Source organism: Antechinus flavipes, chromosome X (assembly GCF_016432865.1).
Source record: "Antechinus flavipes isolate AdamAnt ecotype Samford, QLD, Australia chromosome X, AdamAnt_v2, whole genome shotgun sequence".
Lineage (NCBI taxonomy): Eukaryota > Metazoa > Chordata > Mammalia > Dasyuromorphia > Dasyuridae > Antechinus > Antechinus flavipes.
In genome coordinates this window covers 31,484,659-31,509,925 of record NC_067404.1, presented here as the reverse complement: position 1 = coordinate 31,509,925, position 25,267 = coordinate 31,484,659, and the positions used below count along the sequence as shown (strand labels likewise).

General features: G+C 38.7%; 1 protein-coding gene across 1 annotated transcript in view; it reads left to right on the top strand.

Annotated features, from left to right (window-relative positions):
* Positions 1-6,378: 6,378 nt before the first annotated feature.
* COL4A5 (collagen type IV alpha 5 chain) overlaps positions 6,379-25,267 on the top strand; it is a 228,849-nt gene continuing 209,960 nt past the window's right edge. Inside the window, exon 1 of the mRNA XM_051969028.1 lies at positions 6,379-6,662. Within this exon, the coding sequence (XP_051824988.1) occupies positions 6,582-6,662 (81 nt within the window). The 5' untranslated portion in view covers positions 6,379-6,581. The remainder of the gene's footprint in view (positions 6,663-25,267) is intronic.

Sequence of the window (25,267 nt, the reverse complement as noted above, 5' to 3'; positions counted from 1 at the left end):
ATTCTAATGGGGAAACAACACATATTGGAGTTTCTTTTCCTTTTTTGTGAGGCAATTAGGGTTAATGACTAGCCCAGGGTCACAAAGCTAGTAAATGTTAAGTATGTGAGGTCGGATTTGAACTCAGATTCTCCTGACTCCAGGGCCGGTGCTCTGTCCACTGCACAATCTAGCTGCCCTTAGGAGGGTTTATTTTCAAGGCAGATGAAATGTTCTGTGATCAGTAGGATAGTAGTGCATCTTCTTTAATGCTTTTGAAAAACAACAGCTTTAATGCTGTTGATAAAAACCATATGTTTTTGATGCTGAAGCATTTGACAGTGTCAAGAACTTTGGTGGCAATAATTTTCTTCTCTGAATCTTCAGTAGCTGTGGCTACTGAGAAGGCAGGGGCTGCATTTTCTGCAGAAGCAATTTCCATGTCACATCTTCAAAAGGTCATAGCTATCATAACTGCAAAGAGAATTGATGGTTTGGGGAGCTCTGTCAGAACTCTTGGACTCTGGATCCTGGGATATCTTCATTAGGATTCAAGGCAAGGTGATAGCTGAAGTGGTGGTTTGACTCTCCTGTCACATGCCACTTCCTATCTTTTCCTTAGCATACTTGCTCCTTCAGTTAAACTGGCTGGCTGGCCTCTCTTGTTGGTGGCAGTGGGTTGACAGTGCTAGTGGTAGTGGGGGCTGTACTAAGTTTTTGTATTCATCCTGTTACAGGATTTTGCTTCCATCTTGTTTTTATATTCTATATGTTTTTAAAAGTCAAAATTGGTTGGTAAGTTCTTTATGCATCCAAAGCAATCTTATTAGAAAATTATTATTTTTCTTCTTCAGAATTATTTATTTTTGTCTCTTCAAAGTTTCAGACTTGAACATTCCCTATAATGCTTTTTATTACTTCTCCTATAGAACTTTAGTCCATTTTAATCCTTCTGAACTCTTTGAAACATGTTCTCCCCAAAATCTAGGATATATTTTAAACTATGCCCATCTCATTTCTCCTCTCTCACAAACTTTAGGAGGAGATTGGCCACATCTGCTCCAGGTTCTATCATTCCCACCCCAGCAACCATTTTTTTTCTATTTGTGTGAATAAGCTCTGTTTAGAATTCTCCTCTTGAAATAATCATTAAAGGAAGTCAAGAAATTATTAGTTTCTCAGCATTACAAGAGAGGCAGCAGATGTCCAGATATTTTAAATTTTTTATCACTAAGAGTTATTTCTATCTCAGTTTGATGATTTCTCTCCCAAACTCCTCATCTATTCCTTCTTACTGTCCAGGTGGTCTATGATGACAGTATTTCTTTTTTCTGCCTCTATTGCTCTTCATTTCAATATTCCTCACTGTCTTGCTTTATTTGAATATATCCAGAGAAAATAGCTATTTTCTGGATGAGAACAGACTCTTCATTTCATACTTGATTCATATGCAGAAATTGGGGATTTGTTGTTCTGGTTTTTTTTAAACTTAATCTTTTTGTTGGGGGAAAGCCCTAGACTTTGACATAACCATTTCTATATTTACCAATCAATGAATCAATCAACAAACATTTATTAAACACTTACAATGTGTCAGGAATTTTGCTAAGCACTAACATTACAAAGAAAAAGGCAAAAACAGTTCCTGCCCTCAAGGAGCTTCCATACTAATGGAAGAGACAACAGAAAAACACAAAAAAGACATTATCAATTTGGGGGACTCCTGGAGAAGTTGGCACTTGACCTGAGTCTAATTTGAAGCCAGAGATTATAAAAGGGTAGAGGTAAGGAGGAAGAGCCTTGCAAGCATAGAGAGAAGCGGGTTTAAAGGTCCAAAGATATGGAGCTGTGTGTGAGGAACAGCAAGTATGACTGGGTTGAAGAGGACATAAAGGAAAATAGAACATGAGGAGATTTGAAAAGTATGAGGGGCCCAGATTGTGAAGAAATCTACATACCAATGAATGGGACCAGGTGAAGATTTCTCAAAAAGTCTATGAGATGGAGTGGGCCAGACCCTAGGTCTAAGTTTCATGAAGTCACGTGATCCCTATTCTCGGGGGTCTAAAGGGCAGAAAAGGAGACCCTAAATCTAAGCTTCAGGAAGTCACATGACCCACAGGAAATAGACAGCATTGCTGACCATTGGTCAATGGTTACTTCCTTTTCAGTCCATCCAATGAATCAAGTCTTTTGCTATTTAACCAAATTCACTATTTCTGGCTCAGTAGACCAGGCACAATGCTGGGAGGTGGGAACTGAAAGGCTCTGGGACTACTCAGCTGGTTTGCATGGGCCTCTTCTTACAAGGACTGAATAAATGCTTCTTCTTTGTATCCAAAGATGCCTCTGAGTAAGGGCTTTTGGGTAAGGGGGTCTAGCACCCATTCCACACACCAAACAAAAAACTTTACAGATGATCCTGATGTTAACAGGGACTCACTAGAAAGTACTAAGAAGATAGGGCAACATGACTTAAATAAATTACTTTGGGTACTGAGTGAAGGATGAATTAAATGGGGAGAATCTTGTGGTAGGAAAATAAATTAGAAGTCCATTGAAATAGTCTAGATGAGAAGGGATGAGGGCCTTACCTAGGGTAGTGGCTGTGTGAATGGAAAGAAGATAGCTTATGACAGATAGTCTAAAGAAAGAAATTACAAGATTTGGAAACTGATTGGATGATTGAAAATAGGTGATTGAAATAGAGAGCGATCATCTCATATCTATCAGACTGGCTAAAATGATAGAAAGGGGAAATGACAACTGTTGGAGGAGATGTGGGAAGATTGGGATACTACCACACTGTGGGTGGAACTGTGAACTGATCCAACCATTTGGGAGTGTGATCTGGAATCATGCCTAAAGCGTTATAAAACTGTGTATTCTCTGGATCCAGCCATTCTGGAGAGCGATTTGGAACTATGCTCAAAAAGTTATCAAACTGTGCATACCTTTTGATCCAACAGTGTTACTACTGGGTTTATATCCCAAAGAAATACTAAAGAAAGAAAAGGGACCTGTATGTGCCAAAATATTTGTGGCAGGCCTGTTTATAGTGGAAAACAAATGGATGCCCATCAATTGGAGAATGGTTGGGTAAATTGTGGTATATGAATGTTATGGAATATTATTGTTCTGTAAGAAATGACCAGCGGGATGAATACAGAGAGGCTTGGAGAGACTTACAGGAACTGATGCTGAGTGAAATGAGCAGAACCAGGAGATCATTATACACTTCAACAATGATACTGATCAGGATGTATTCTGATGGAAGTGGATTTCTTCGACAAAGAGAAGATCCAATTCAGTTCCAATTGATCAATGATAGACAGAATCAGTTAAAACCAGAGAAGGAACACTGGGAAATGAATGTGGACTACTTGCATTTTTGTTTTTCTTCCCAGGTTTTTACCTTCTGAATCCAATTTTTTTTTTGTGCAACAAGAGAACTGTACGGATCTGTACACATATATTGTATCTAAGATATACTTTAACATGTTTAACATGTATGAGACTGCTTGCCATCTAGGGGAGGGGGTGGAGGGAGGGAAGGGAAAAGTTGGAACAGAAGTTTCTGCAAGGGACAATGTTGTAAAAATTATTCATGTATATGTTCTGTCAATAAAAAAAGCTATAATAAAAAAACAACTGTGTATTCTCTTTGATCCAGAAATACCACGATTTTGTCTGTTTCCCAAGTTGAGCAGGAAAAAAGGAAAAGAACGTATATGTTCTAAAATATTTATAGGAGTTCTCTTTATTGTGGCAAAGAACTGGAAAATGAAGGAATTCCCATCAGTTAGAAAATGGTTAAACAAGTTGTGATATATTATCATGTTGTAATATTACTGATCTAAGAAATGATAAGCAGGTTATTTTTGAAAAATGTAAATACTTGTATGAAATAATGAAGAATGAACTGTGCAGACACAATATTGTTCCAAAAATAACCGTGAATATCTAAGCTACTCTGAGCATTATACATTTTCAAATCAACCACAAAGGGCCTATGAAGGAAAACGCTAGCCATCTCCAGAGAAAGAATTGATAAACTGTGTATGTGTGAAATAGTGGACTTCTATAGTGCAGGGTGGCAAGGGAGGGAGGGAAATAGTTTGCAACTTAAAATGCAACACAAAATTTAAACTTATTTTTTAAAAAGTTTCCAACAAGTACTGGAGTTCAGAAGAGAGACTAAGGTTCAATAAATAGATCTGAGAATCAACTGCATCGAGATAATAATTGAACTCATAGGAACTGATGAGATAACCAACAGAGAGTATTAGAATACAGAGAGAAAAAAGAAGGGTAGACAAGGGCAGATCCTTCAGGGACAATGGCAGTGGATGATGATCCAGCAAAATAGACTGAGGAACAGTTGGACAGGTAAGAGGAAAATCAAGGGAGGAGAGAGCATCTAGGAGAAGGTCAATAGTATTACATTTGTTACCGAGAGCTCAGAAAGGGTGAGGATAGAGAAGAGATTGTTAGACTTGACAGCTCAGAGATCATTAGAATCTATGGAAATAGTAGCTTCAACGGAATGACAAGGTTTGATGCCAGATTGCAAAGCATTTACAAGAGAGTGAAAGGAGAAGTGAAAGGATTGCACTGAGTGTTTAGAGGATAGATAGAGGACAATAGCTGGTGGGTAAGGTAGAATCTAATAAAGACTTTTTATTTTAAGGATGAAAGAGGAAAAGGATGGGATAGACTTGGGAGATATTTGTGGGCAACAGGAAAAGAGCAAATAAAAATTGAAGATAGAATGGGACTAATTATGGGGGGTTATCTGCTGGAGAAAAGGAGAGGAGATGGCTTTGACAAGCAAAAGGATCTCCCCATCATCAGAGAATGGAATGAAGGAGGAGATGGTGGGAGATGATTTCAGAGGGATGTGAGATAAGGAGGTAAAAGGGAACTCTTGTTGATTTTCTTTTCAATAAGACACGAGACAGGATGAGGTTTTCAGCTGAGAAGATGGGGAGAGGGAGTCACTGTGGAGCTTGAGGAGAGAAGAAAAGATTTGAAAATAGCTCATGCACATAGTGGGATGGAGAAACAATAGTTTTTGCATACAATAAGTGCTTAATAAATGCTTAGTTCATTCATTGAACATAAATTTTGAAAATATAAATATACATAAATATAAAATAAATTTATAATAAATAATACTATATAAATTAATATAAAATAATAAATAATACATATATAATGAAATGTAAATATATATGTATATATATATATATATATATAAACAAATACTGAAACTAGCATAAATTTATAGCTCTAGTTATAGTGCTGCCTCAGCATGGTTTCATAATTTCTATTCCGTTCAGTTGTGTCGGGGTAGGAAAAAAGGAGGAGATGCCAGAAGGAATCAAGAATTGGGGTTCAACAAAGTAAAATTTACAGTAGGACAATGGGGCAAGAGTGGAGTGGTGTGGAATCGGGCTGGTTCATCAAAGGGTCAAGATTGGAAAGGAAGGAGAGCATAATGACGGAGGGAATGGTTGACCACGAGCAGAGTTAGGAATGAAACATCAGGACAAGTAGAACAAGAGATAATGGAATTTCAGAGTTCCCGGACACCAAAGCTGAAGGCTTATGGGTCATAGTCAAGTCAAAGATGTGACCTGCCATCCCCTCGTGTTGTGGAGAAAGAAAGGAGCTCCTGGGGGAGCTGAGTAGATTGGGAAAGTGGAAAGTTAGGCGATCTGAGGGAATGTCCACATGGCTGTTGAAGTCCCTTAGAGTGAGGAAAGAAACTAGGAGAGGGAGACCAACGGTGAGCCAAGCACTGAGCTCCTTAAGAAAGGAGCAAGAATGTCTGGGGGAGCAGACTGGTGATCGAGTTAGATAGTGTGGACTTCAAATGAGGAAACGTTGCCAAAGGGATATTGGGAGAGAGTCTGGGAGGGATAATGGAGAGCGGGGAGTTTTTGGATCGCCCCACCATTGCCAGTGAGTTGGCATAGGAGCGTAAGTGCGACCCATGCTGGAAAAGGTGTTGACTGAACTAGGAAGTGTCACCAGGATGAAGCTGTGAAGGAGGCTGGGAGTGGGGGTAAAGGTTAGCGGCTTTCTTTCTTACTCCCTCCCCACTATCCCTCACCCTCTGTTGCCCTCATTTCCCCCTCCTCCTCACTTCATTCTCTTTTTCCCACTTTCTTTCCTCCCTCTCACTTTTCTCCCTCCCTCTCACTTTCCTCTTTCTCACTCTTCCCTCTCACTTCTCCTTTCCCTTCACTTGTCCCCTCCCCCCTTCTCTCCCTCCTCCCTTATCCTCCCCCTTTCCCCTCCCTCCTCACTTTTCCTTTCCCCCTCAATCCCCGCCCTTCACGTCCCCCCTCCCCCTTCACTTTCTCCAGTCTCGCTACTCCCCTACCCCGCGCTGGCAAGACAGGTTGCTAGGTCCCGAGAAAAGAAGGGCGAGGTGGCGGAGGGATATGAGCCTGGCGATGGGACAAGAGTTAAGCCCCAGGGACTAGCCCGGGAAAAGTTTTCCAGTGCGCGCGTGCGACCGATCGCGGAGCAGCTAGAGCGGCCGGCGGAGCTCCCGGGGCGCTCAGAGAGGCCCGGGAAGCCCCGGCTCTGAGATGAGGGCGGCCGCCGGGACCGCCGCCGGCTTGCTCTGCTTCCTGGGCCTGAGCCAGTGGGGTTGGCCCGTCGATGCGGCCGTAAGTCCTAGCTCCCCCCTTCCAGTTCACCGGGACCCCTTGGTTTGGGGGGGGGTGCGTTCGAAGGGCCCCTCTCCCCCATCGCACCATCGGGAGGGGGGCAGGGGGACGCGCCAATGGAGGGCTTTAAAAGGAACCTTGACTTTCTCGGACCCTCGGACGGGCAAGACGAGGGGAAGAACCCTGTGGGAGCCCCCCTCCCTGTGGCAGTCCCCTCTCCAGGGCCCGAAAGACCTGCGGCGCCCCAAAGCGCGGTGAGGGATCGGTTCAGCGCCGCGCTTTGTCCGCTCCCAGCCTCAGGGCCACTCTGCGCTCCCAGTGCTTCTCCCGGGCAGGGCTCTGGGCTTGTGCACGGTGCACTTCACTCGCTGCCATTAAGGATTTTTTCCCATCAGTGAGAATACTCGAAGCCGAGGAAATGGGGCTCCTCTGGGTGCTGGCGAACTTGGAGTCAATCTCAGCTCCCCTGCTTACGTCTCGTGTGACCTTGGTCAAAGCCCTTCCCCTCCCTGGATCTCAGTTTCCTCTTTTGTAAAAGGAAGATATTGGATTAAGTGACCTCTGAGATTCCTTCCAGCTCTTAGATCTGGGATCCTCTTGTGCGCGGGAGGAAATCTTTTTTCCCTCTCCGTGCCTCAGTTTCCCCATCTGTAAAATAAGGAAGTTGGACGAGATGGCCTCTGAGGACCTTTCCACTCCTATGCGTGCCCTTGGCTGGTCATTCCTCCTCCTCGTGAATCAGTTCCTTCCCCTGTAAAATAAGGCATTGAATTAGATGGCCTCTGAGATTCCTAGTCCTGATATCTCAAACTGGGAAGTTTAAAATGCAACGAATGGTTTTGTCTCGGGGGAAAAGCCCTTCTGGGGGAGAGGGGAAATGAATGTTTAGGGCTCAAAGGGACGGCCGGGGTGGCTGAGACTTTGTTCTCTGGAATTGCTTTAAAGCTCTCTCCCCCCAACTCATCTGCGGCTTTGCTCAGCGCCCCAAGGTTCTCAAAGGCCACCGGCCTGGAAAGCCCCGCTTCCGGACATTTTTCTCTGGCCTCTCAGAACCAGGCTAGCTCCATTTGGCCAGACTCCCTCCTCCAGCAGGTGCCCCCCCTCCCCCCCCCCGCTGTGGAATTTTCAAGGGCAAAAACTTGTGACTACCGCTGACTTAGCTACAAGGGGACGGGCTCTGTTTTAAGAGCTGAAATCACAGAAGGGCTCACTGGGTCTCAGAAGCATTGACCGGTCCTTCACTGAAGCTGGCTGGCTTCAGGCCAGCTCTCTGGCATTCAGGGAATGCAGACTACCTTTAATATTAACCTAAACAGAATGTCCCAGATCTCCTCCCCAAAGGAGGGGGACCCTACAGAGGAAACTACCGGCAAATTCAGGACCATCTAGCATCCCCCCCCCTTTAAATTCGGAATGCCTCTGCCTGCCTTCATTAGTCTGTATAATAATAGTCTGCTTTTAAGAATCTTTAGGATGATCAATTTGCAACTGGAAGGGGACTCCCCTCATTTTACAGAGGACAAAGCTGAGGCCCAAAGGGAAAGGCCTTGTCCAACCTTACAGAGCGAGTAAGTGCTAGAAGGTAAATTTGAACCCAGATCTTCTGAATAAAGCCTAATAGTCTTTCTTCTGCATTCATGCTGCCTATTTCCAAAGGACTTTCAAGAACTACTTTCAGCTGTTCTTTGGACATGTGATCCCAGAAGCATCTTCTTGCTTTTAAATTGATCTAGGGGCAGAGCTTTTGAAAAGTGCTGCATAAATACATCTAGATTTTTTTTCCTTTCCAGTTTTGCTTGAAATAAGGTACCTTCTTAGGTTGCATTTCCTTTCGTTGAACCAAAAGATTGGAAGAATTGTATCACAGAATAAATATTTGAGTTTGGGTGGAGTATTCACCAAGTGTTCCCTCTTGTCCTAATAAGTAAGAGATAAGAGAGTACGGGTTTTTTCCAGGCTGGGAAGATTCCTTTGAGGGATACAGGGCAAAAGTTTGCTGTTCACTATGGCTTTGACCTGCTCAGCAGGACAAATACTTTGAAGTGGATTTTTCCATTTGTAGAGGATGGAATTCAAAAACCATGCAATAATCTTTTCATCTGATCCCTCTTGAAACCAATGACATGAACTATCCAGAGTTAGGGATACCGCTTTAGGCTGTTGAACTGTTTTGTTTTTTTGTTTTTTTTTTCTTTCTTTAGTTAACTGGTCCACGGCAAGGAGAGAAAGGGAGATTCTACATTGTATGTTTCTTGAAGGGCAAAGACTCTCTCCTAATGTTTCTTGGGATAGAAAATAGTAACTAAGCTACTACCTACCAGCTTCCATCAAGTAGGCACTAAATAGAGATTTACTGAATGACTCAATGGATGGAAAAGCCCCAGAAGGTTAAGGAACGCTTTCTTCTTTTTTTGTAAAGAGTATTTTTTTTCCAATTACATGTAAAGACAGTTTCAACATTCATTTTGATAACATTTTGAGTTGATATAGAGTATATATGTGCAATCATGTTAAGCATATTCCCATATTAGTCATGCTGTGAAAGAAGAAACAACAAAAAGGAAAAGTTGTACTTTTGTAAGGAGTCAGAGAAGTTGATTAGTTTAGGAAGAGTTGAGTGGAGACTTGAGGCAGGGAAACCAATGAGAAGATAACTCCAAATAGCCCAGGGGAGAAGTGGTTAGCGCCTCCTTTTAGACTAGAGCTTCTTAAACTTTCCACTCATGATCCCTTTTCACTGGAGGAATTTTTATGTGATCCTGAATATGTAAGTATATAAAACAGGTATAAAAACCAAACATTTACTGATAATAAATCAGAATTTCATGACACCCACTTCCAGTTATAGGACCCCACATGAAGTTGCAAGCCACAATTTAAGAAGCTGGGCTCTACAATTTGGAACTACTAAAGAGCTATCAAACAGTGCATCCCCTTTGATCCAGCAGTAACTTGTGGTGTTCTTTTTCTTCTTTAAAATAATATAAAGGTTCTCTCTGGGGGAGGGCAGGTTTCTCAGGGAGGTTTTCTTGGAGGCAGCCTTAGTTGCAGTTGAAAGTAATAATCACCCAAAACACAGCCAGGTGTTAAAAGTTCAGATCTTTTATTGCCTCCAATATAGCCTGGTTAGCTGAGAGGCCTCTCTCTCTCTTCTTGGTTCTAAGAGGAGCTCTTGCCTCTTTGTCCTTTGCTTCTGCCTCTGCTTCCTTCAGCCTCCAGAGCCAGCACCAAGTTGAACCTGTCTTGCCTCCTAAGAGCTCTTGCAGCTTTGTCCTTTGCTTCTGCCTCTGCCTCCAGCTGGCACCAAGGTAAAAGTTGTAATGAATCTTTCTTGCCTCCGAGAGAGGGCTTCTGGCTTTCCCAGAGTGTTCTGTGTCTGGCCCAGAGTGCTCCTCTCCAATGTAATTCAGCTGAACTCCCTTCTGACTCTAGCCAGCCAAGTGGAAAATGGAATAAATCTCTCTCTGAGAGCCTCTGTCTGTTTCTTATATATGAGAGAGAGGAATTGTGGGATGCAAGAGAGAGGGATTATGGGTTTTCTCCCAGAGGTTCTCTGACCCTAAGAGCTTCAAGGGAGGTGTGAATTCACAAAGTGACAAAGTTTACTTTGTGAATCTCTCATACTTGTGAACTCCAATGAGTAAAGGTGTAAACATAAGCATTGTATCAATTAGTTCTACTTAGTGCCTTGTTTCAGGTTCTGGCCCAAAACATCAACTCTAATGAGTTAGCATTTTGTAAAGATTCCAACAGTAACTCTACTGGGCCTGTATCCCAAAGAGACCATAAAAGAGAGGAAAGGACCCCCAAGTGCAAAAATGTTTGTAGCAACCCTTTTTGTAGTGGCAAGGAACTGGAAACTGAGTGGATGCCCCTGTTGGGGTAATGGCTGAATAAATGATGATTTATGAAGGACATATTATTGTCCTTTAATAAATTATGAACAGACTGATTTCAGAAAAGCCTGGAATGACTCACATGAACTGATACTAAGTGAAATGAGTGGAACCAAGAGAACATTGTACACAGCAACAAGATTATGTGATGATCAACTGTGATGGACGTGGCTCTTTTCAATAATGAGGTGATTCAAGACAATTCTATAGAATTGTGATGAAAAGAGTCATCTGCATCCGGAGAGAGGGCTATGGAGACTGAATGTGGAACACAACATAGTATTTTCATCTTTTGGGGATTTTTTTCTTTCTCATTTTTTTCTCTTTATGGTTTTTACAGCATGACGAATATGGAAATATCTTCAGAAGAACTGCACATGTTTAACCTATATCTGATTGCCTGCTATCTCTTAACTGTATTTTAATCTCAGAGTGTTGTGAGCCACATGTTTCACCACTTTTACTTTATGCCTGTAGGTTATTGATAAATTGCTCCTGTAGGCAGCTAGGTAGTATGGGGATGAGAGTGCTGGACCTGGAAGGGAAGACCTGAGTTCAAATCTAGTCTCAGGTACTTGCTGTGTGGCTCTGGACAAGCTATGGAATCTCTCTCGACCTCAGTTTCCTCATTTATCAGAGGGAATAAAAATGGACAATCTGTTAGATAATAATAGCACCCACTTCCCCAGGTTGTTGTGAGGATAAAATAACATATCTGTAAAGTGCTTTGAAAAACTTTAAAGTGCTGCAAAATGTTATCATCATTATTTGAATCATTTGTATTATGGAAAATTTCCTACCTCCGTGCCAGTTAAATTACAGCTATTGATGTATCTCTGAAGATTCAGCTTTATAATGTATCTTTCTCTCTTTGGACTCTCCCCCATACACACAACTTCCTGATTCATCATCCTTCAAGGCCATTTTCAGCTCCCTTGTCTGTACAATGAAGGAACATAACAAGTAGTCTCTATGACTTATTTAATACTTAGATATTTACCCAATACTTAGAATAATGCCTTGCTTCTGTTGACATAAAGATTAACATAAAATATTGATTTACTTATAAGGAAATGTAAGTTTTCAAAGTTCATTGAATGTTAAATCCAATTCCTCTTGGATAGTGAGGTGGTACAGTACTGGGTCTGGAGTCAGGAAAACCTGAATTCAAATCCAGCCTCAGACATTTACTAGCTATGTGACTTTGGGCAAATGACTTAACAGCTGCCTTCCTCAGTTTCCTCAACTATAAAACAGGGATACTAATACTTCCCAAGGTGAGGATCAAATGAAATAATAATTAGCATGGTGGCTTGTACTTGGTAAGTGCTATATAAGCATTATGATAAGTTTTTGCTTTCATTATCCTGTTCTCTTAACTCTAAATAAATCTTAAGTCCCTTAGATCCTTAGAGCAAATGACTTAACATACAAATCTTAAACAGTATATAAATGCTAGCTATTATTATTTTGTTCCTTGATGATCTCACTGATTTAAAAAATAAGATAGACTTGTCTTATCATAGAAGCAAGAGAGAATTGATTAAATTTTAAATTTTTTTTCAATGGCTAATATTTATCTTTCTTTTGTTTCTTTTATTTGAAATGCTGCAAGTCAATTACTATATTTGCTTCTGGTTTCTTTTGAAAGAATCACTCAAATACATTGTATTTCTTGTTGAGAAAGAGCCCTGGGCTATTCATATTAATTTTTGCTTGATAGCTAAAGATCGTTTCTTGACTACTTGAAATATTGGTTGTTTGGTATTGAAGTTTAACCATTACATGACTTGGTGTTTTACTTTTGCAGTTTTTGTCAGTATTGTAATATTTCTTATAGGTTAGTATTTGATTTTCTATTTTCAGTATTTACAATTTTGTTTGTTTTTAAATTCATCACAGTTTGGGGGGATTTATTGTTCTTAATTTTTTTGTGCATCCCATCTTCAGGTTTAGTTAACGTTAAAATGGTTTATTGTACATTTCCCCCATATTACTATTGCTTTCTGATGCTTCCTCCCCCACATTTGCCACATACATTACCCTCGTGCGTAACAAAGAAGAAAAAAAGAGTGAAACAAAGCAGCATATTAGTCATGTCTGACAATATGTGCCTCAAGCATACCTATGATCTATTATAGGGAAGCATGCTTCAGTAACAGTTCATATTCTATTGATCAAAGTTCTAAGATCTTTCATTGCTGCTTTCTTTTACATTATTGTGGTCATTACAACAATTGTTTCTTTGGTTCTGCTCATTTTGTTCTGTATCAGTCTTTCCAAGTCTTCCTAAATTCTTCTTTTTGTCATTTCTTATGGCACAAGAATATTCCATTGCATTTATGTACCAAGATTAATACAGCCACCCCTCAATTAATGGGTACCCACTTTTCTTCCATTTTTCCCTTACCACAAAAGTGCTGCTATAAATATTTTGGGGCAGCCACGTGGTGCAGTGGGTAGTGTCCTGGGCTTGAAGTTAGGAAGTCTCATCTTCTTGAGTTCAAATCTGGCCTCAGATACTTCCTACCTGTGTGACCCTGAGCAAGTCAGCACATCCTCTTTGTCTCAGTTTCCTCATCTATAAAATGAGCTGGAGACAGAATGGCAAACCACTCTATTATCTCTGCCAAGAAAGCTCCAAATAGGGTCATAAAGACTCAAACATGACTGAATAATGACAATTTTTTTTTCCAAATGTAGATCTTGCAGTATATCTTTGTGCCATACCCTAGTAGTGATATAAAACCTAAGTTGTTTTATTATATATTTCTCTTATTAGTTATTTGGGGCATTCCTTCATATTGTTATGGTAGTTTCTACTTCCTCTTTTGAAAACTGCTTGTTTGTATCCTTTGACTATTTATCTATTGAAGGATGGTTCTTGGGTTCTTGTCCCTTTATATTTGTATTAGCTTCCTATATATTTTGGATATCAGGCCTTTATCAGAGATATTTGCTATGAAGTCAGTCACATTTTCTAAGATCAACTTATTCTTTTAAAATGGCTACATTTTGCTTGTGTTCTACCCTGTTTTCTAAAAGTTCTGTATTTTTGGAAAGGCTGAATGCCTTAGTAGACAGAGAGCTGGCCTTGAAGCCCAGAAACCCTGGGCTCAGGTTCTGTCTCTGACAAACTGCTGGCTAAGTTATCCCAGGAAAAGTATTTAACCTATTAATGTCCCAGGCAATTCTCTAAGGCTATATAAATTGTGGAGAAGGTAATAACTTGCTGTTATGATTGAAATTAAGGTAAACTGAGGCACAAAGTTTCAAGTACTTTCACTTTACTGATACAGCTGATTACTTTAAAAAGGGGAAGGGAACATTAGCTCTCCAGAAAGCAAAAACATCCTAAATGAAGGCAGACAGATCATTTAAGAAAAATAATAGCTTTTTATTTTTCAAAATACATGGAAAGACAGTTTTAAATCTTCACTCTTGCAAAACCTTGTGTTCCAAATATTTTCTCCCTCCCTCCCTCCCCACTTCTCATCTCTTCTAGATAGCAAATAATCCAACATAGGTTAAACATGTATAAATCTTCTAAACATATTTCCACATTTGTCATGCTGCACAAGAAAAATCAGATCAAAAGGGGAAAATGAGAAAGAAACAAAACAAGCAAACAACAACAACAAAGGTGAAAATATTATGTTGTGATCCAGATTCAGTCCCCACAGTCCTCTCTCTGGGTGCAGATGGTTCTCTTCATCACAAGTCCATCAGAACTGGCCCGAATCAGCTTGTTGTTGAAAAGAGCTGCATCCTTCAGAATCGATCATCATATAAACTTGTGGTTGTTCTTTTGGTCCTGCTTTACTCAGCATTAGTTCATGTATGTCTTTACAGGCTTTGACAGATCATTCTGTATAGACAAAAGGAGAAGCATCCAAAAACTAGAAGGCAGCATCATGGATGGGAAAACAATTTGATTGCCTGGAAGTTTGGAATGCAGGGCTAGCAACAATGTCTCCTTCCATCTTTTGCTATGGAAAGCTCATTGATGGCGTCCACTTGTATGGCTAGTTAGTGTCGTATCGGTAACAGACTGGATTTTCTTGAAGAACAACCAGTGTTGCCAAAATAATAGACCAGATTCCCCAGTATCCACCTGCATCTTTCAAGGATAACAGATTTCTTTGACACACGAATAGAACAGTGATTAGCAAGAAAATTGAACTTACCAACTTCATTAGTTCAAGAGAGGAAGACTGAACTAAACTTAACTCACAGACAAAGAAATGGAATTTAGGCAGTATACGAAATGTCGAAAGTGATACAGAATAAGATCAGTTACAAAATAGAATCAATTTTATTTTCTCAATTTAATACGACAGTGGAAGTAGAAGTTTCTCCAACTGTTAAGTTCCCTATACCAGTGAAATCACAGGCACATGGTACCTGGTGGCAAAGTCCACAGAGCTCTGAGCCTGGACTCAGAAGACTTGAGTTCATATTTGGTCTCAGATACTAGCTATGTGACTTTGGACAAGTCATTTAACCCCTGTCTATTTTCATTTTTTAATCTTTAAAATGGTGATAATTCCAGAACTGACATCCCAAGATTGTTGTGAGAATAAAATGTGATATTTGTATAGTGCTTAGCTCAGCACTCGGCACATAGTAGGTTCCTAATAAATGCTTTTTCACTCATCTGTATTTTTGGATTCCAAATTGGCCTGTATTTTTCAAGCCCTTTCATATTTGGAAGTTATTTTCTATCATCTCTTTAAAGTTTTTTTTAAACTTTATTGTTAGTGTAGTTAGGTGGTTGCTTGAATATAGCAGTGGACCTGGAGTCAAGAAGACTCATCTTCCTGAATTCAATCCAGCATCAGATACCTATCAGCTGTGTGACCCTGGGCAAGTCATTTCACTCTGTTTGCCTCAATTACCTCATCTATAAAGTGAGATAAAGAAGAAAATGGCAAACCACTTGAGTATCTTTGTGAAGAAAACCCCAAGTGGGGTCACAAAGAGTCAAACACAACTAAACAACTTTCTTGTTTGTCTTATTAATTTCTTTGTTGAGCCTTCTGATTTCCATACTAAGTGTCTTTTTAAAAATTTCTTTTGAACTGGTTTGAACTGGGATTTTTTGGCATTAGTCCCTTATTTCAGGGGCTACTGTAGAACTTGTTTTATTTTTCATTGTGAGAGTTTGGCTCATTTACCTTTACAATGTAACATTTATTTACAAATCGGCATTGTTTCTAGATTCTTTACTCCTTTTTCTTTTATCCATTGCCCTGGATTCCTTTGGGTGCTCTCTCGGAGGTTTTGGATTTCATCCTTTCTCTCTTCTCTGTAGTTTATAGCAAACTCTGCACTCTTTGACCCCTAAATATTTTCACCTGCCCAGACGCCAGGGAATAGAATTGCTCAATCTTTTCCAGGGAGAGGATGGAATCAGCTGGATGCCTGCTAGTTGGGAACTCCATGAAAAGGACTATATTGGGTTCATATCCCCCTTGACCTCACTCTTGGAGATCTTTAAGTTCTCTCCTCCCCTATTTATTAGCCCCTTAACCCATTTAATTGACCAGACCTAGGCAGCTCTCCTGTTCTCCCTCTGTTAAGGCAAGTGTGTATATTTGTAGGGGGTGGAAGGAGAGGATTCAGGTTGAGTCATTGCCATGAAGGGAGAAGTAGAGGCCACCAGAAATGCAAGCATAAGAACCTGGAGGTTGTTGGTGCTGGGGTACAGTGTGGGGAAGATGGGTGGTTTCCAGCAAGTGGGAGCTTCAGACTTTAGTTAAGTCTTCTGTTATTTTTTTCAGAAAGCTTTTCAATGGGCCCAGATGTTACCAATCTCCTTTTCTTTCTGAAATGTGAATCATGATAGATTAATGCCTTACAGCTTTGGGGTTATAGAGTGAGTTAGGGTGCTGCGATTTTTCCAGGAGCATGATTGACTTTGCTGTCTTTAAAATCGGGGATTGGATTAGGTGATTTCTAGATTCCAATCTGTACTTAAAGTGACCGGAAAAGAGAGAAAAGCTGGACCATGTAGAGTAAGGACTCTGCTAAGATGTGATTTCATGAATTGGTTGGCAGGAATCTGTCAGCATGATTGTCATGATTCCGTTGGTGGAGTTTGCACGCCTGAGGAGTGAGCACAGAAAGTAAGGAGATGTTTGGGCAAACTCAGGAATGAATACTAGTCTTGTGGGAGCAGCTGAAAGAAAAGGAAGCCAGAAATCCATGGGTTGAAGAGATAATACTTTGTTGAAATGACTGTGAAGAAGGATGGAACAGGGTGGAGGACCAGAGAACAGAGAGAGGTTTAGGAAAGGGTCTAAGAGTTAAGGCAAAGAGCATCCACTGAATGAGAGCTTGAAGGTTCGCTGATTATAATCTGAGAGAGAAATTGCAGAGTTTAGAATCTTGAAACCCAGAGCACCTTCTCCATGCAGCCTTCCCTGATTTCTGCACATCAGCAATACCTTTCCCTTCTCACAGATCACATAGGACTATGAATCCAGTTTTTTTTTTTTATTCAGTGGTCATTTCAGCAAGCACATGTAGAGTATCTATTACATATGTCAGGCACTATGCCAGGCACTGGACACAGGAAAAATTGAAATGGTCCCGGGGGGGAAGGGGAACACATGTACATAAATAAACAGAAAATAAATCTGGAAAAAATAGTTCAGTATGGTAGCGGAACACTGATATCTTGGGGGAGGGATGGAAATCAATAAAAACTTCATGTAGGAGATGAACTTGAGCTGTACTTTGAAGGAAGGCAGGGATGAGGCTGAGGTGAGAAAGGAGGGCGTTCTAGATGCAGGCCACTGCTAGTGCAAAGGAACGGTGGTGGGAGATGGCCTGCTGTGTATGAGGAATAGTTGAGATATATTGAAGAGTGTGTGTGTGTGTGTGTGTGTGTGTGTGTGTGTGTGTGAGTGTGTAAGAGAGAGAGACAGAGAGAGACAAAGACAAAGAGAGAGAGAGACAGAAAGTCTGAGAGACTGAGAGAGACAGAGAAACAAAGACAAGGAGAGAGAAATGGAAAGATTGAGAGAGACAAAAAGAGAGACAGAGAGAGAAGAGAGACAGAAATTGAGAGAGAGAAATAATAATAGAGAATGAGAGAGGAGAGAGAAACTGAGGGAGAAAAAAGAATAAGAGAAAGAAAACAAGAGAGAGAATGAGACAAACAGATATACAGAGAAAGAATGAGAGAGACAAAGAAGGAGAAAGGAGGAGAATGAGAAAGAGGGATTCAGACAGAAAGAGATACTGAGAGATAAAGACAGGGAGAGAGACACACAGAGAGACAGAGACAAAGATAGAGAAAAATATAGCAAGAAAGAGAGAGATGCATATATACACAGACTAAGAGCTACAAAGACAGAGAAAGTGTGAGAGAAATTGAGAAAGAAGAGAGAGAAAGTTTGAGAGGTAAAGATTGAGAAAGAGATACAGAGAGAGAGAGAGACAGAAAGAGAATGACAGAAGAGAAATTGAGACAGAGAGAGGCAGAGGGAGAAAAACAGAAAGAAAAAGAGATTGAGAGACAGAAAAAGAGGCACACAGAGAGGGAGAAACTAAGAAAGATAAAGAGACAAGTGGAGAGAGATTGAAAGAGAGAGAAGATATTGAGAGAGAAAAAGAATGAGAAAGAAAATGATGGAAGAGAGGAACACTGACAAAGAAACAGGAGGATCGAGAGAAAGAAACTGAGAGAGACATTGAGAAAGAAAACTAGAGAGACAGAATAAGAGAAAGAAAATGAGAAAGGAGAGAGAATGAGAAAGATAAAGAGACAGAAAGAGTAACTTGGGGAAAATAAGATGGTGGGAAATAGAGTTAGTCATTTTAACTGTGAGTGTGAATGGGATGAACTCTTCCATAAGATGGAAGCAAATAGCAGACTGGATTAAAAGCCAGAATCCTACAGTATGTTGCTTACAAGAAACATATTTAAAGCAGATTGATACACAGAGTACAGATAAAAGGCTGGAGCAGAATCTATTATGCTTCAGCTGAAGTAAAAAAAAAAAAAAAAGCTGGGGTAGCAATCCCAATCTCAGCAATAATAGATCTAATTAAAAGAGTTAAGGAAGAAAACTATATCTTGCTAAAGGGTACCATAGATAATGAAGTAACATCAATACTAAAGATATATGCACCAAGTGGTATAGCATCTAAATTCCTTAAGGAGAAGTTAAGAGAGCTGCAAGAAGAAAAAGACAGCGAACTATACTATAAGGGGATCTCAATCTTGTTCTCTCAGAACTAGATAAATTGAACTACAAATAAAAAAGAAAGAATTTAAGGAGGTAAATAGAATCCTAGAAAAGTTAGGTATGATAGATCTTTGGAGAAAATTGAATGGAGTACACTTTTTTCTTAGCAGTACATGGAACCTATACAAAAATTGACCATATATTAGGACATAAAGACCTCAAAATCAAATGTAGACAGGCAGAAATGGTAAATGCATTTTTTTTCAGATCATGATACAATATAAATTACATGCAATAAAAGACCAGGGGAAAATAGACCAAAAATTAGTTGGAAACTAAATAATCTAATACTAAAGAATGAGTGGGTGAAACAACAAATCATAGACACAATTTCATCCCAGAAAATGACAATAATGAGACAACATTCCAAAATTTGTAGGATGCAGCCAAAGCAGTTCATAGGGGAAGTTTTTCATCCCTAGATGCTTACTTGCAGAAAATAGAGAAAGAGAAGATCAGTAAATTGGGCTTACAACTTAAAAAGCCAGAAAAAGAACATTAAAAACCTCTACTTAAATGCCAAATTTGAACTTCTGAAAATAAAAGGGGAGATTAATAAAATTGAATGTAAGAAAACTATTGATTTAATAAACAAAAGTAAGAATTGGTTTTATAAAAAAAACCAACAAAATAGACGAACCTTTGGTTGATTTGATTAGAAAAAGAAAATAAGAAAATCAAATTGTTAGTCTCAAAAATGAAAAAAGAGAACTTTCCAATAATGAAGAGGAAATGAAGGCAATAATTAGGAGTTATTTTGCCCAACTATATGTCAATAAATCTGATAATCTAAGAGAAATGGAGTAATACTTACAAAAATATAGATTGCCCCAATTAAAAGAAGAGAAAATAAATTACACAAATAGTCCCATTTTAGAAAAAGGAATTGAACAAGCTATCAGTCAATTCCCTAAGAAAAAAATCTCCAGGATGAGATGGGTTTACTTGTGAATTCTACCAAACATTTAAAGAACAATTAATTCCAATACTATATAAACTATTTGAAAAAATAGGGAACAAAGGACTTCTACCAAATTCCTTTTATGCCACAGATATGGTACTGATACCTAAAACAGGTAGGACAAAAATAGAGAAAAGAAATTATAGACCAATCTCCCTAATGAATATTGACACAAAAATCTTAAATAAAATATTGGCAAAGAGATTACAAAGTTATCCCCAGGATAATATACCATGACCATGTAGGAATGCAGGGCTGGTTTAATATTAGGAAAACTGTTAGTATAATTGATTACATCAATAATCAAATTAACAAAAATCATATGATTTTCTCAAGAGAAGCAGAAAAAGCATTTAATAAAATCCAACACTTATTCCTTTTTTTAAAAAATTTTTATTTAATAATTACTTTATATTGACAGAATCCATGCCAGGGTAATTTTTTTTTACAACATTATACTTTGCACTCATTTCTGTTCCAATTTTTTTCCCCTCCCTCCCTCCACCCCCTCCCCTAGATGGCAAGCAGTCCTTTATATGTTGGATATGTTGCAGTATATCCTAGATACAATATATGTTTGCAGAACCGAACAGTTCTCTTGTTGCATAGGGAGAATTGGATTCAGAAGGTATAAATAACCCAGAAAGAAAAACAAAAATGCAGATAGTTCACATTCGTTTCCCAGTGTTCTTTCTTTGGGTGTAACTGCTTTTGTCCGTCATTTATCAATTGAAACTCAGTTAGGTCTCTTTGTCAAAGAAATCCACTTCCATCAAAATATGTCCTCATACAATATCATTGTCGAAGTGTATAATGATCTCCTGGTTCTGCTCATTTCACTTAGCATCAGTTCATGTAAGTCTCGCCAGTCCTCTCTGTATTCATCCTGCTGGTCATTTCTTACAGAACAATAATATTCCATAACATTCATATACCACAATTTACCCAGCCATTCTCCAATTGATGGGCATCCATTCATTTTCCAGTTTCTAGCCACTACAAATAGGGCTGCTACAAACATTTTGGCACATACAGATCCCTTTCCCTTCTTTAGTATTTCTTTGGGATATAAGCCCAATAGAAACACTGCTGGATCAAAGGGTATGCACAATTTGATAATTTTTTGGGCATAATTCCAGATTGCTCTCCAGAATGGTTGGATTCGTTCACAACTCCACCAACAATGCATTAGTGTCCCAGTTTTCTCGCATCCCCTCCAACATTCATCATTATTTTTTCCTGTCATCTTAGCCAATCTGACAGGTGTGTAGTGGTATCTCAGAGTTGTCTTAATTTGCATTTCTCTGATCAATAATGATTTGGAACACTATTTCATATGAGTGGTAATAGTTTCAATTTCATCCTCTGAAAATTGTCTGTTCATATCCTTTGACCATTTATCAATTGGAGAATGGCTTGATTTCTTATAAATTTGAGTCAGTTCTCTATATATTTTGGAAATGAGGCCTTTATCAGAGCCTTTAACTGTGAAGATGTTTTCCCAGTTTGTTGCTTCCCTTCTAATCTTGTTTGCATTAGTTTTGTTTGTACAAAGGCTTTTTAATTTGATGTAATCAAAATTTTCTATTTTGTGATCAATAATGGTCTCTAGTTCATCTTTGGTCACAAATTTCTTTCTCCTCCACAAGTCTGAGAGATAAACTATTCTATGTTCCTCTAATTTATTTATAATCTCGTTCTTTATGCCTAGGTCATGGACCCATTTTGATCTTATCTTGGTATATGGTGTTAAGTGTGGGTCCATGCCTAATTTCTGCCATACTAATTTCCAGTTATCCCAGCAGTTTTTATCAAATAATGAATTCTTTTCCCAGAAGTTAGGGGCTTTGGGTTTGTCAAACACTAGATTGTTATAGTTGACTATTCTGTCTTGTGAACCTAACCTTTTCCACTGATCCACTAATCTATTTCTTAGCCAATACCAAATGGTTTTGGTGACTGCTGCTTTATAATATAATTTTAGATCAGGTACAGCTAGACCACCTTCATTTGATTTTTTTTTATTAATTCCCTTGAGATTCTCGACTTTTTATTGTTCCATATGAATTTTGTTGTTATTTTTTCTAGATCATTAAAATATTTTCTTGGAAGTCTGATTGGTATAGCACTAAATAAATAGATTAGTTTAGGGAGTATTGTCATCTTTATTATGTTCGCTCGGCCGATCCAAGAGCACTTAATATTTTTCCAATTATTTAAGTCTGACTTTATTTGTGTGGAGACTTTTTTATAATTTTGCTCATATAATTCCTGACTTTCCTTTGGTAGATAGATTCCCAAATATTTTATGGTATCAACAGTTATTCTGAATGGAATTTCTCTTTGTATCTCTTGCTGTTGGGTTTTGTTGGTGATGTATAAAAATGCTGAGGATTTATGGGGATTTATTTTGTAGCCAGCTACTTTGCTAAAATTATGAATTATTTCTAATAGCTTTTTAGTAGAATCTCTGGGGTTCTCTAGGTATACCATCATATCATCTGCAAAGAGTGATAGTTTGGTTTCCTCATTGCCTACTCTAATTCCTTTAATATCTTTCTCGACTCTTATTGCCGAGGCTAGTGTTTCTAATACGATATTAAATAATAATGGTGATAGTGGGCAACCTTGCTTCACTCCAGATCTTACTGGGAAAGGTTCCCCAGTAATGGGTTTTCCCCATTGCATATGATGCTTACTGATGGTTTTAAATGTATGCTCCTGACTATTTTAAGGAAAAGTCCATTTATTCCCATGCTCTCAAGTGTTTTTATTAGGAATGGATGTTGGATTTTATCAAATGCTTTTTCTGCATCTATTGAAATGATCATATGGTTTTTGTTTGGTTGGTTATTGATATAGTCAATTATGCTAATAGTTTTCCTAATATTGAACCAACCCTGCATTCCTGGTATAAATCCTACTTGGTCATAGTGTATTATCCTGGGGATGATTTTCTGTAATCTTTTTGCTAATATTTTATTTAAGGTTTTAGCGTCAATATTCATTAGGGAGATTGGTCTATCATTTTCTTTCTCTGTTTTCAGCCTACCTGGTTTAGGTATCAGTACCATGTCTGTGTCATAAAAGGAGTTTGGTAGGACTCCTTCAATCCCTATTTTTTCAAATAGTTTATTTAGCATTGGAGTTAATTGTTCTTTAAATGTTTGGTAGAATTCACATGTAAATCCATCTGGTCCTGGGGATTTTTTCTTAGGGAGTTGATTGATAGTTTGTTCTATTTCTTTTTCTGAGATGGGACTGTTTAGGATATTTACTTCTTCCTCTGTTAGTTTGGGCAAGCTATATTTTTGGAGGTATTTTTCTATTTCATTTAAGTTGTCAAATTTATTGGCATAAAGTTGGGCAAAGTAACTCCTAATTATTGCTCTAATTTCCTCTTCATTAGTGGCGAGTTCTCCCTTTTCATTTTTAAGACTAACAATTTGATTTTCCTCTTTCCTTTTTTTAATCAGATTTACTAAGGGTTTGTCTATTTTGTTGGTTTTTTCATAGAACCAACTCTTAGTTTTATTCATTAATTCAATAGTTTTTTTACTTTCAATTTTATTGATCTCTCCTTTTATTTTTAGAATTTCAAGTTTTGTGTTTGACTGGGGGTTTTTAATTTGTTCCTTTTCTAGCATTTTTAGTTGCAAACCCAATTCATTGACCTTCTCTTTCTCTATTTTATACAAATAGGCCTCTAGAGATATGAAATTTCCCCTTATTACCGCTTTGGCTGCATCCCATACATTTTGGTATGATGTCTCATTATTATCGTTTTCTTGGGTGAAGTTATTAATTATGTCTATGATTTGCTGTGTCACCCAATCATTCTTTAGTATGAGATTATTTAGTTTCCAATTATTTTTTGGTCTACTTCCCCCTGGTTTTTTGTTGAATGTAATTTTCATTGCATCGTGGTCTGAAAAGGATGCATTTACTATTTCTGCCTTACTGCATTTGAGTTTGAGGTTTTTATGTCCTAATATATGGTCAATTTTTGTATAGGTTCCATGAACTGCTGAAAAGAAAGTGTATTCCTTTCTGTCTCCATTACATTTTCTCCAGAGATCTATCATATCTAACTTTTCTAGTATTCTATTTACCTCTTTGACTTCTTTCTAATTTATTTTGTGATTTGATTTATCTAATTCTGAGAGTGCAAGGTTAAGATCTCCCACTATTATAGTTTTACTGTCTATTTCTTCTTGCAGCTCTCTTAGTTTCTCTTTTAAGAATTTAGATGCTACACCACTTGGTGCCATATATATTTAATATAGATAGTGCTTCATTATCCATGCTACCCTTTAGCAAGATATAGTGCCCTTCCTTATCTCTTTTAATTAGATCAATTTTTGTTTTAGCTTGATCTGAGATCAGGATGGCTACCCCTGCTTTTTTGACTTCACCTGAAGCATAGTAGATTTTGCTCCAACCTTTTACCTTTAACCTGCATGTATCTCCCCGCTTCAGGTGTGTTTCCTGTAAACAACATATTGTAGGATTCTGGCTTTTAATCCATTCTGCTAACCGCTTCCTCTTTATGGGGGAGTTTACCCCATTCACATTTATGGTTAGAATGACCAATTCTGTATTACTTGCCATCTTGTTAACCCCGGTTTATGCTTTTCTCCCTTCTTTCCCCTTTCCCCCCTTCCCAGTATTAAGCTTGTGAGCAACACTTGCTTCTCACGGCCCTCCCTTTTTAGTATCCCTCCCCCCGCCTTAGAGTTCCTCCCCCTATCTTACCCCTTTCCCTCCCAGTTTCAATATTCCCTTCCGCTTAGCTTATTCCTTCCCTTTTCACTTTTCCCTTCTCACTTTTCAATGAGGTGGGAGAAGTTTCACCATAGATTGAATATGTCTTAAGATTTTTCACTTAAAGCCAATTCTGAAGGCAGTAAGATACCCACTATATTCATCCCCCTCCATTCTTTCTCTCAGATATAATAGGTTTCCTATGCCTCTTCATGAGATGTACTACCCCCACTTTACCCTTTTTCTAGTACAATGTCCTTTCCACATCAATTTCTAGAACAAGGCATACATGTATTCTTTATACATCTATATAGTCGAAATATAGTTCCCAAGATTAATCTTTACCTTTTTAGATTTCTCTTGAGTTCTATATTTGTAGATCAAACTTTTTGTTAAGTTCTGGCTTTTTCATCAGAAATAGATGAAATTCGCTTACTTCGTTGAATGTCCATCTTCTTCCCTGGAAAAAGATGCTCATTCTCGCTGGGTAAGTTATTTTTGGTTGCATACCAAGTTCCTTAGCCTTTCGGAATATCATATTCCAGGCCCTTCGATCTTTTAATGTGGATGCTGCCAGATCCTGGGTGATCCTTATTGTGGCTCCTTGATACTTGAATTGGGTTTTTCTAGCCGCTTGCAATATTTTTTCCTTCGTCTGAAGGTTCTGGCATTTGGCCACTATATTCCTTGGTGTTTTGATTTTAGGATCCCTTTCAGTGGGTGATC